The following is a 13031-nucleotide window of genomic DNA, read 5'->3' as shown; positions in this document are numbered from 1 at the left end:
GGATTCTACAATAGCTCGCGCTTCCTTTTCAGTAGAGGATTGCCTGACCTTCGGACCATGTAATGTCCGAAAGAAAAAGGTCGCAGGTCTACCAGTTTGATTTAGCTTAGCTGCTAAGGCCCAATCTGACGCATCAGATTCCACTTGGAATGGTAAATCCTCATCAATAGCTGACATTGTCAATGTTTTTAAAAGCACAGAGGACTTCTTCAGACAGGGGAAAACTAGTAGTTTTAAACAGTGGCCGCGCTTTATCTGCGTAATTGGGCTCCCAATGAGCATAATAGGAGAAAAAGCCTAGGCAACGCTTGAGGTGGGGGTAGATCCATGAGAGGTCTCATTCTCTCTGGGTCTGGGCTGATATCCCCTTTACTCACTTCGTAGCCGAGTATAGCCAGGCGTTTAGTGCGGTAAACACACTTGTCGTTGTTAAGGGTTAAGTGCAGATGCTTGATGACCTAGAGACATTTTTGTAAGTTCCAATCATGATCATTTAAGTCCTTACCACATGCAGTGACATTGTCCAGATACGGGTAGGTGGCTTGCAAGTTGTGAGCTTCGACTAACTTATCCATTTCTCTTTGGAAAACAGATACACCATTAGTCACTCCAAAAGGAACTCTTTTATACTGAAAAAGTTTTCCATCTGCTTCAAAAGCGATAAACAGCCTTTCATCTTTGTGAATAGGCACCTGATGAGCTTATTTCCGATCAATTGTGTGATATATTTTGTTTTGTGCAATCTGGTATACCATATCTGAGATACGAGGCAGAGGATAAGAATCTAGTTGCATAAACCTGTTTATAGTTTGGCTGTAGCCCATGACCATTCTATCTTTCATGCCATTTTTGACGACTACAACTTGCGCGTACAAGGGACTTGTACTGGGTTCAATGATTTTTTTTTTCCTCTCAATAAATGTCTAATCTCGCTCTTAATAAAAAGTCTGTCCTCTTTGCTACAGTGCCTACTCTTTGTTAGGTATAGGCTTACAATCCAGGGTTAGATTGGTAAAAAGATGAGGAAGTTTAATCTTTAGAGTTGATAACCTGCAAACAGTCTCTTGGGGTACTGTGATCAATGGTAATGGGCTTTTAAATGCCAATGTGATGCTTTTCATTTGGCATTGGAAATCTAATCCTAAAATCATCGGAGCACACAGACTGGGGAGCACGTGCAATTTGAAATCTGTATATTAATTTTCCTGTACCTTCAGGGTTATTTTACAGCAACTTGTAACGTCTCATTTTAGTCCAGAACAAGCCATAGAAATTTTACGCTTGGACGGATACAAGGTAAGATTCAGGGCGTTATCGGTCGTAGGGTGAACATAGCTATCAGTACTGCCCAAATCGAACAAACAGTCAATAGGCTCCAGTTTACCTCCACCTTCATCGTGGAATGTTTCAGGTCATGGGGTTCATCTTGATTAATCGTCATGGACGCCAAAACGGGGTCTCCCCATGGTGACGATCTAATTACGATTTTCGAAGAGGAGGAAGAACTAGATGAATCGTTGGCTCTCCAGGTCAACACAGAAGTCTTGCGATGGCACCCCTGCTTATTAATGCTTGAGCACTTCTTACTCTTCAACTCGCAGCGTGAGCTAGGCAAGGACTGCCCATTGTCCTCGCTTTCTGCATTTGGCACAATTGGTTTGCCGTGTGGGACACTGAGAGAGAATGTGTAGTGCCAAACCGTAGAAGTAGCATCTTCTGTAGCGGCTTTTATGCTACGGTTTAGTGGCGGTCAGCAGTGGATCATCGCTGCGGACGGGCCTTGGGGGTGCCGCTTCAGCACTTTGTAGTGCAGCCCTAAGGGTCTTCGCTTGTTGTAGAGCAGCATTAAAGGTTAGGCCCAGGGTCTCCAGTAAATGTTTCTTGATGTACCCCAATTCCAATCCGCTTATGAATGCGTCCAGCATCAAAGATTCTCGGTGGGCTTCAGCCATGACAGTAGCGCAAACACTGGCTCTGGATAGCCCTTTTAGGATGAGCGCAAAAGCATCTTCGCTCTCTCCGGCTTGTTGTCTTCGAGTGTGAAGCTGATATCTTGCGAACAAAGTGTTTTGTGGCATAACATAATGGGTTCTGAGGAGATTCTGGTAGACAGCTGTCTCCCTAACCATGGAGTAGGGTACTTCTCTGAAGAGATCCACAAGATGGTCCATTTTTGCTGCATCTTGCACAACATTGTTCACTCGCATATATGCTTCAAAACACTGGAGCCAGTGGTGAAAAATTTCTCCAGAATGGGTGGCCTCTTGATATATCTCGAGTCTTCCAGGTTTCAGGGAAGAATCCTTGATTTAGAATCTGTTAATAAAATTGATATGCCATAGACATGGACCAGACAAGTGTTATACTAATACTGGGCTTTTATTAACAGACTATAACCACCACTAAACTGGCCAGTGGGAAAGCATCTCCATCTGTTATACCAATAGGGTGGAGTATCTCTACAGCCATAGCCAACAGCAAGCAGTCAGTATAATATGACCCCCCATTACATCTTCACAAGTAGTGATGAACCATTGACACAGATTGGTTCAGTTTAGAACAGAAACTTTAATAATTTTGCATTTATACTCTATTAATGAATCCTGTTCCTCAGTTTGTGTAAGTCTGTAAAACATGAAATAAGTGGGGTGGACCTCACTTTGACATGTTTTAAATTTGATCGTTGATTTTTTTTTTGCCAGAATGGGTTTGTTCCACAAGTTGCTGTAACACTTTCTTTTGTATAGATCTAATGTTGAAAACATCCTCTGTGCTTAAAATAGAAGTTTTTTTTCTATTATATCAGAGAGAAAGACACTCCAATCACGCAAAGATCTCCAAGATGAAAGCTTGATAGGGCAGATTTTAATTTTCTTGATTACCAAGCTTGAACCTTGTAAGAATCTCTGAGATTGTTAAAAGAACACAATAATGAGCCAAGTTTACTTAACTGGCAATTCTGGTATGAAGTCAAAAGCTTTAAAATATACAATGTTTCCTTGCAAAAATTGATTTATCTGCCTCACCTACTGACCAATCATACTCGTGTCAGAAATTTTGGTCATTAAGTGTCTATATTGGGTAGCATCATGCTGGAACTGCCAGAAACTCGTCGATATCAACCAGAAGTGGATTTTTTAAAAGTTGAAATTGCACCCAGTAAATTGTAACATTGAGCTTTTAAATAAATCTTGCATATCCATACCTTTATGACTTGATGAATTCAGTAACTTGCATTCTGAGGAATTCTAGAGAGCAGTTCTTGTGGCCAGTTTGCAAAGTATGTTAATTTTGCCAAGCTTTCAAGATAATATTGGAATGGAAAATGTAAACAGAAAAGCACTGCTCAGATCATAAGCCATTTATGCAATTGTGTTTATTTAACTCCATGAGAAATTCTTGCTCTCTCTCCCCACATCCTTTCCTTTTTGCATCTAGAAATGTATCTGCCTCCTCAAAATGTGTTCAGTAACATGGCCTCCATAGCCTTCTGTGGTAGAAAATTCCAGAGGTTTATATCTCTCTAAATTAATCATTTATTTTCTCCATTCCTAGACACCTTGCATTGTAACCTGAGTCACCATGTTCTAGATTCTGTGGAGAATACTGGGAAATTATACTCTTGTGCTTCCGATGGATTTAACCCCAAGAACATCTGTTTCAGTTGGGTCCCTTTCATACTTATAAACTCTACAATCCTAGTTGACCTAATCTCTCATCATGCTTCTGTCCCTCTACATATTTGGTGAATCTTCATTGCAATTCGTCCATGTCAGAAAAGGTACAGAAGAGGCTGATTTTACTTGAGGGTTTGAGTTATAAGAAGAGATGAGACAGGTTAGGACTTTTGCCCTGAACCTTAGGAGGTCGAGAGTGATCTTCTGGACGTACATAGAGGGGCATAGATAAGGTGAATACTCGGTCTTTCCCAGGGTAGACGATTCTAGGTCTATGGAGAGTAGAAGTTAATGGTGAGAGGGAAGAGATTTAAGGGACACAAAGGCAAAATTAGAGTGAACGGTTTGTGGAATGAGCTCTCAGAAGAAGAGAAGTGGGTACAAATACAATTTTTAAAATGCATTTGGACTGATGCAGACAAGAAAGATTTGGAAGAATATGGACCAAACACCGGGAAATGGGACTAATCCTGTTTTGTGCTCTGTCTCTATGGACAAAAAATATCACTGGTAACCATACCGACATGATATTAATGGCTTCCAGAGAACATATATTTGCTAAGAAAAAACAATCTCTAAAAGCAGAGTTTGATGCTGCCTTTCATAGGATAAAATGTATGTATATGCATCAGCTTGTTCCTATGGCCAGGTGTTTGAGTCAGGTGTTTGTAATCCAGGGAAAGGCTGTAACCGAATATGTTGTTCCCTGGATCAGGGGTCAAAACAGCATGCACTATTCCATGTCTGGTCTCTCCAATTTTGGCAACAGGTCCTCGCTCCCGAACTCGTACCCTCTTCCCATGATCATTTGTCAGAGGTCAATCTTCCAAGCCCCAGAACATCATTACAGGGCTTCCCAAGGTTGGAGTCATCAGCCAAATTAAGCAGCTATTGCATAACTACCACCCTTCCATCGCAAGTCAGTTTGCAGATCATCACTCAATGTTTTATTCACAACTCCTGAGCAAATAATCAGCCCTCATGCAAGCAAAGCCTCAGTGATGTTCATGCGACTAAAGTATCAGATCATGACCATGTCTAGCATTCATTTCCTCCATCACTAGTGCACAGCACTTCCAGTCTACATACAATTTGCAAATCTCTTTGCATATCCACACTTACCAAATAATAAGCTGCTTTTCTCTTTTTCCTGACAAGATGGCTAACTTTCTTTGTATTTATCAGTTATTGTGCATCAGCCAATTTTTTTGTCCACTTGCTTAATCGACGTCGCCTTAAAGCTGCTTTGCATTCTTCCCCCATTTCACAAACTGCACATTCTAATGTGGTTGTCAGGAAGAAATGTGCTGCAATTGCTTCTGGAATTTTGAACAAAAGTATTTGTCTGCTAGTCAAGTGACTGGGTAAAATACCAAGCATCCTTGTTCCAATTTACAGGTATTTTTTTTTAAATGTCTAGTATGCAGTACCTTAGGCTAGCCATTCTTGACCTTTTTCAGCTATTCCACCCTCCCTCCTCATGACTTCTCAAAGTATATGGGACACATTCCCTGTGAAGCAGTCAAGTTTTGATTTCTTCTATACTTGTACTGACTAAATAAAAAAAAACATAAAAATATTTGTTATGTGGGGGAAAAGAAAACGAGGCTTTTACTCTAATGTGCTGCGGCCTTGGGTGGGGAGAGTGAGGGAGGGGTGGTGGAGTGTAGGCCCCTATTCAGAATGGCTGCCTTGGGCAACATGAGCTACCTCCTGAGAGAAATGATATAATACAACAGTGAACTAAGACTACATTGTAATGACAGACAGTTGCAAGGTCCAGAACTTCAATGTGATATCTGCATAGAGAATTACCAGCACATTACAGGCACTTTGCCCCATGACCTATATAAATCTACTCAACAAACTAAACCATCCCTACCTCACTTTTCTAACAGCCGCCACCCCTGGCATTGCCTTCCAGGCACCCTGTTCTCCCTGTGCAAAAAAACCCTTGCCCTCACATCTCCCCTAAACTTTCCTCTCCTTACCTTGTACTGATATCCTGTGGTGTTTGCTGGTCTCACCCCAGGAAAGGATGCTGGCTGTCCATCCTATCCACAACCTCATAATCTTGTTGACCTCCAAGTCACCTGAGTTTATGAAAATTTATTTAGTTTGATCATTGTTACTTGAGTATGATACGATTTGATCTCCATATTTCATTAACAGAAAACCTATGACTTTTGTAAATTTGATTGGTTAATCATCTGCTGCTCTGTTGCAGAACACTCCAAATAACCTGTAGAACATGGCAAACTGAAGCCAAAGGTTGTGATCCAGAACACACTAATCATTGTGGCTGGCTATTTCTAAGATCAGTAGGAAATTCCATTCCTTTGCTACTGATAAAATCTGGGCAAGTAGTTTTATTTTGCATTAGCTGATTGGGGGGTGGGGGAAGAAGGTTCCAAAATAATTAGCCACCTGATTTGCCTTTATTTTCATTTTGAGTCACTGAATAGTTTTACTTATTGACATCAGAAATTCAAGCACATGAATACGTGTATACCTTTGGACAATTAGAAAATAAAAATTAATACCGAACACCGTTATCCTTTCCTTTTGAACGGAAAAGTTGTTCCTGAAGAAACCTTTTGAGATGCTGCATTGCTGCAGGTCTCTGAAATGATTTGAGCATTTTCTCAGTAATACCAATTCTTGCCATATTCTTGAGATGGTGATTAAGGGATGCCAGCGCAGTTTTAAATGATTAATTCAATGTGACAGTTGGCAGCTATGTTAATTTGCTTATTGAAAACCAAAAGAAAGCAGTGATCTAATGGTTAGCTCAATACTGTCACAGTGCCAGTGACCGGGGCTGTGGTTTAAATCCCACGCTATAAAGGAGTCTGTATGTTCTACCCATGTCTGTGTGGGTTTTTCCTGGGGGCTCCAGTTTTCTCCCACCCTTCAAAATGTTCCAGGGTTTGCAGATTAATTGGGCAGCACGGGATTGTGGGACGAAATGACCTGTTACCATGCTGTATGTTCTAAATCTTTTTTAAAAACAAAATAAAAATTGACCCTCTCCTTCATTTATATATTACAGGGGTGCATTCAACTGAAACAAAAGGGAAACATTGATCTTCATAATTGGTGGACAGGGAAAGCATATGGCATAACACTAGGTTGCTGTATTGGTGAAAGGTTGATTAAATTAACATTACTTTTACTATTTCCCACAAAATAAAACAGAAGCTTAAGAGGAATGTAGCGACTTCTATCTGGTCATTTTTTTTAAATTAAACCTTTATTTAAAATTTGCTCTCAAATACAATGGATTGGAGTTCCATTTCTAGCATTAGGAGTAAGAGGTAAAGAAACTAAGCCCGTGGTTTCTCCTACAATTTATCTAATCTGATTGTAATCCACTTCTGTTATTCTGAACATTCATGAAATTGAGTTCTCTGCAAATTTTTGCCTGCTGTTGACCATATTAAAATTGTGCCCACCCAGATTTAAAAGAATAAATTATTCACTTGAATTGTCTTTTGGTATTATGCAATGGGTATTATGGGCAAGACTGATATTTCATTATTCAAACACTACACTTAAAATCACCAATGCCTGAAGAGGGCGCACAAAATCAGTGAACCGGTGCGGACTCGAAAGGCCAACATGGCCTGTTTCCGCTCCGTAAATGGTTATATGGTTAATGCTTATCCAATAGAATGCAATAGTTGCTCTGGAGATTTATAGATTTTTTGACAGGAAATTGTTTCACATTTCCTGCAATAAATGAAGTGGCAATTTTGCCTCAAATTCTACTATTTCACTTAAATTTCATTTGTTTTTCTATTCTCTAGTGTGTATGGAAGTGACTTGAGATTTGGAAAATCTTTCCAGGTCATGAGTGATCCATAGTGTCAACTCTGAACTGTACTTGGACCTGTTTGACGGACCTTTCAATTAGATATATTGAATCCTTGTTTGAATCAAGACCAGGTTTCACTTGGTCTTGATTTCATGAGGTTTTTTTCCCCATTTTGGGTGATATTACTTCATGAAATTCTTTGTATTTTTAAGATCAGTGAGCAGAGGAACATTGTGACTGCAAAAAAAATGATGGCTCTAGTTTGTGCTTCGATGTCCAGAATGAGGATGGGGTCCACATTGTTCTTCATGTTCTTGTTTATTGTATAATCTTCTAAGGATTTTTAGAATATCAATTTTGGAATCTTTATATTGCCCTCTAAAAGCGTGTTGAAAGGTGTTCCACTGTGAGTAAAATGGGTCTTCCCTCCTTTACATGGGCTGGTGGAAGAAAACTACAATTTAAAGATGGCAAAAAGCACTCTGCTGGAGGAACTCAGTGGGTCGAGCAGCATCAGTGGGAGCAATGGAAGGGTTGACATTTTGCATCAGGACGGTTCAAGACCCAAGCCTTTCTGTGGATTCGCTGAGTTCCTCCAGGAAATGTTTCTTGCTCCAGGTTCCGTGTGTGCAATTTAAAAAGTTTTGCAGAATGGTTTTGTTTCTGTTGGGCTGCTCAATGTAATACCTAGATTTATCTGCATCTTTGGCTCAGTATTTATTGATGGTTCATCATTTGTTTTAAATATTCATTGACAGAAATCCATTCACTCATCATTGCATTTTGTGCTTTTTGGAATTGCTGGGCTGCTGGCAGGAGTCCTTACTTTGTTCCTGCCTGAAACACTGAATAATCCTGTTCCAGAGAAGATCTCTGACCTTTATGGCATTATGCATCACAAGCATGGAGAAATTGTCATTTCGCAGCAGTCACAGGTACATGGAAAGGTGCGTTACTGATGGGATGTATTCCTGGATCTCTTTGATCTGTTCTTTAAAAGTCAAGCAAATCTGAGAGCAATTCTACTTGAACAAGCTTGGTCATATCTGAAATCTCAGTGCAAAAGCTACAATGTGAAGTATGTTTTGATGCTATAAGTAAAGACATCAACTAAATGCACTTCAAGTCAAGTTTATTGTCATCTGATTGCACAAGTACAACACTGAGAAACAACGTTCTCTTCTTGGTGCAAAACAGACACACAACCAGACATGACACACATAGACAAACAATACATATAAGAGACAAGAATTTATATATACCAATAAATAAATATTGTTTGATGAATGTGAGAGTCTCAGTTGGTTAGTGTAAGCAGTTCCTTTGGTTGTTCAGTATTCTCACTGCCTGTGGAAAGAAGCAGTTCCTCAGCTTGGTGATACTTCTTCATTTCTTCCCTGACGGGAGCAGCTGAAAGATGTGTGTGAAGGATGAAAGAAGTCCTCAGTGATTTTGTGCACCCTCTTCAGTCAATGATCTCGATAGATCACGTGAAAGTAAATTAACCACCACATTCCTGGTGAAATTTTCCTTGTCATTCCCTGTTTTTTTTTTAATTTTGCTGGTACTGCTCTGGTCATATTGGTTATGAGGAAGATCATTTCAACAGGGATCAGCACATTGGAGCAAGCTGAAAGATGATTGGAGTTGCTCAATCCAGGACTCACTAGTTAACCATTTTAGATTGAGCTAATAGAAAAAGTAATTAGTTTCAGGAATCTCAAATCCAAACTAAAAATGTATTTCCTTGTTATAAAATCATTCTGAAAGATGTGAGATTTTTCTGGTATGATGTAATTGTGATCAACAAGAAACCTAATATGGCTAGATAACAAATGGTAACATTTTCATCTTGATCCAACTGCACGCTTTACTAAGGTAGTAAATCACAAAATTCTGTTGACGCCGTGGTTGAAGTAAAAACCCAAAATGCTGGAGAAGCTCAGTAGGTCAAACAGTGTCCTTAATGTAGCAAATGTAAAAATAAATAACCAATGTTTTGGGCTTAAGGTATAGGAGAATGCTGGGGAAGGAGATGGCAAAGACAGAAGATAATGGATGGAGAAAGGCGCTCACTTTACCAACACCTTGTAATCCGTCCTCTTACACGCACAGCTCCAGTACATATTTGGCTCATGTTCCTGATTTTATCTCACTATATAATGTGATATTAATAGGCATTGCAGCTGGTTGCCAAAAACAGTCATTGGAGCTAGAAACTCAGTTTATTTTCAATTGGAACATTGTTTTTAATCATTTAGATAATCAAATTGACCATTTGGATTATGATGTGTGGTATCGATACCTACAGTTTATAAAATGCAAGTGCATGTAGTTGAAATTAGTTGTTCAAAAGATGAAATCAATCTTCACGCACATTCACAGCTTAAAAATTTATAAAGCACTATTTTTGACACCGTGTTGGCCAATAATTGGAACTAATGCAGAATGAACTTCCAATTGATCTGGAAATCCTTCAAGCAACTGGTGAATATTTCAACTGATAGAAATAACTAACTTCAGTTGCTCTAGTTTATAGCGATAGAAATGGCAGCCTCTGACTTAGAATGAAGGACTCAGTGATTGATTAAAATGAAGCAAATTCTTGATTTTAAAAACCAGCACATGCAAGTATGATGGAGTCGTAATCTATTGTTCAGATTTATTGTCCGAATGCATAGATAACATCAAGTACAAGCCTGAGATTCCTTTTTCCTGTGGGTGCGGCAGAATTACCACTAGTTGGTAGTGCAAAAAAAAACTGTACACAGTGTAAACAATCAAAATAACTGTAAGTGTAACAAATGTAAACAAATTGTTGATGGTGTCATGTGTTTATTCTGAACAATGACATTGAAAAGCAAAATTTGGAGAGATGGGGAAAAATATAAATGTGAAAACGAGGAATGGTAAAGGAACAATTTGACAAGACGATATAGGGAATAATAATTGAAGAAAAGATTGTAATGGTAAAAATACATTCTTTAATACAGATTCTGTATGAAACATGCAGGGTAATTATCATGGGTTGATGCAATGTACATAAATCTTCAGCACTGAATTGCATCCAATCCACAGAAATGAGCATAGCAAGTTCCTTTATCTGATCCATTTGCCTCTGTATCCTAATTGGTGTTGATCGTCATTTGCCCTGCTCATTGTGTAAAATCAAACCCAGATTTGTTGCATCTTGACTGAAATAGAAGTCAAGATAGCTGGTCACTTTTTCCCTCCACCTAACTTCAATTTGTACATTTTTATTTCTCAGGCAAGTGTGGATCATGCGGAAAGCGTAAGCAGCGAGAGTGAGTTGGATTTTGCCAATGAAGGAACAGCTTTGATCCAGTAACACAAAGAAAATTCTGCACTTTAATGAGAAGGCACTTTACAGTTTATGGATTTAAATTTCTACCCACGTGTAGTGAAATATGGAGTGCTAATTGGATGCCGTGGGTTCTACAATGTTCTGGATGTTCACAGGGTTTAATGTTAATGTTTCTCTTAGTGCCATATTTAATAAGTGAATTTGCTTTAATGTTCTGTTACTTTTGCTTCTGATCATCAATTTGGTGTTTTATAGGAAGCATTTGGGGATATTTTATTATATTTATTGATTTCCAGCTTCGTCAACTTGAAGTGTTTACCTCTGACCAAGAAGATGGTTCTACCACAAATTCAAGTCTTGAGTACATAAGCAAAACTGGCCATTGGGGCTGAGGTACATTTAAGTAACAAAAAAAATCCTTTTCTAGCTTTCAAGAGTCAGATTGCTAAAGCACCAGTGGGATCCAGTGAAGGTCCTCTACGTTTGAACTACATCACAAATCACTGGACTTTAAAGTTATACATTGCATGTGAGATATTTAGTGCATCTAAAATACAATTAGATACTATATATTTTTGAAATATTACTTTTGGTGACTGCCTTGGGAGTTCTCAAAGTTAATTGGGGTATTCTGTTTATTTGGTGGGAATGTGAGTCTTGGCCTTTTCACCTGCTTTAAGATGATGATAATGGGTATTTTACCTGGGGAGGAAGGAGTGCTGATTTAAGGGGCTGGTACTGAAAATGAAACATTCTTTTGATTATCTTGCACAAGCATAAAAACTATTATTGGGCATGATGTGGTTTTGCAATGCTCCTTGCAGTGAATTTGAATGATTTCTCCCTCCTTCCCCTTCTTCTCCACTCCCTACCTCCCTCCTCCACTGTATTCAATAACTAATCTTTATAATCGATTCTAGAGCCAGATAATGTTCAATTGCTGATAATTTAGGTTTCCGGTCCATTAAAGATTTGGGTTAAGATCACCCAGGCCAGTTTCATGAAATGAATTTCATTGGTATAAGCTCAATATGTGTGTGTGTGGTTTGAATTTCGAATTGTGGACTTGATGCTTTTAGAGTTTAATTAATACTAATCAAGTAATTTATTAATTTAAGACAAAAATTTCCCAAATGTAATTCCCAGTTTATATTTGCATGGACCAAAAAGAAATATTTTCTTAATGTTTAAAAAAAAATCAGTTAAAATGGAAAGTAATGTTAACTCTTCTTGTGGAGAGCCAGAAATGATTGATGACATTTTAAAAAAATATATATATATATCTTTGACATGGTGTTTCTAAAGTCCCTGAAAACCAAATGTCAAATTGAGTGAGTATCATCTTTGACAAGGAAAATAAACCAGCAATATATATGCCTTGTTAAAGATGATACTTGCTGAACTTTGTGCCTAAACAAATGCATAAATTGTCTCTTCGGTAGCTAGTACCAACCTGTAACAATTTATAATGGATGTTAAAACATGCACTGCAAAGCATTTTACAATTAAAGCAGTTCATTTTTACCAAACTTTAGTGTTACTGTTCTTCCTTCACTAAGAAAAAAATATGATAGAACTGGTTAACTATAATTAAGTGCTTATAAAATCTCGAAGTAACAGCTAAGGAAGTGTGTTTCAGAACTGCTCAAACAGAAACAGATGACACTCCTCAGAATTTTGTCAAAATTTTTACTTCATGGCCATCTAAAGTGAAATTTGTTGGTGAACTGGATCAAGTGCTTTTATTTGTTGTCATGCATATTCCCTGTCTATGTCAATGAAACCCATCAATTTTTTTGATCCTGTGCACTGCATGGACTTGCCTCCATGATAGACTGGACTCTGGCTCTGCTAATCTTGTCAATCAAGAAGGGTTTTATACCAGATTGCAATGTCTTAGTTTGAATGTGAGTTCACAAAATATTTTTTTGATCCTTCTAAAATAATAATGGACCATTTCCTTTAAGAAAATAAACTGAATTCATAATAGAAGTACGAAACTGCCTGACAACTTACTTCTAATCGTTGTTTGCATTATGTATACAGATTATATTGTGGGAAAGCATCCTGTGAAATTTCAAAATATATTTGGAATAGAAACTAGGCTGTGAGATTATGATGCTTTATGCACATTGTGTATACACGTCTTATTCATCTAGATCTCTTGAAAATAAACATTGTGAACCATTAATGTAAAATTGATCATTTTGAA

General features: G+C 38.3%; 1 protein-coding gene across 7 annotated transcripts in view; it reads left to right on the top strand.

Moving 5' to 3' along the window:
- LOC138738639 (solute carrier family 22 member 15-like) overlaps nt 1-12348 on the top strand; it is a 58753-nt gene extending 46405 nt beyond the window's left edge. For 3 of the 7 annotated variants that reach the window (XM_069889243.1, XM_069889241.1, XM_069889238.1), the window contains 2 exons: nt 8253-8441; nt 10763-12348. In XM_069889243.1, the coding sequence (XP_069745344.1) occupies nt 8253-8441; nt 10763-10843 (270 nt within the window). In that variant the 3' untranslated portion in view covers nt 10844-12348. Of the gene's footprint in view, nt 1-6729; nt 7971-8252; nt 8442-10762 lie in introns of those variants that run through there. The other 4 variants (XM_069889239.1, XR_011341640.1, XM_069889242.1 and 1 more) reach the window with 4 other exon arrangements.
- Nucleotides 12349-13031: the final 683 nt, after the last annotated feature.

Source organism: Narcine bancroftii, chromosome 7 (genome assembly GCF_036971445.1).
Source record: "Narcine bancroftii isolate sNarBan1 chromosome 7, sNarBan1.hap1, whole genome shotgun sequence".
NCBI classification, from domain to species: domain Eukaryota; kingdom Metazoa; phylum Chordata; class Chondrichthyes; order Torpediniformes; family Narcinidae; genus Narcine; species Narcine bancroftii.
This window is presented reverse-complemented; position numbering and strand designations above follow the sequence as displayed.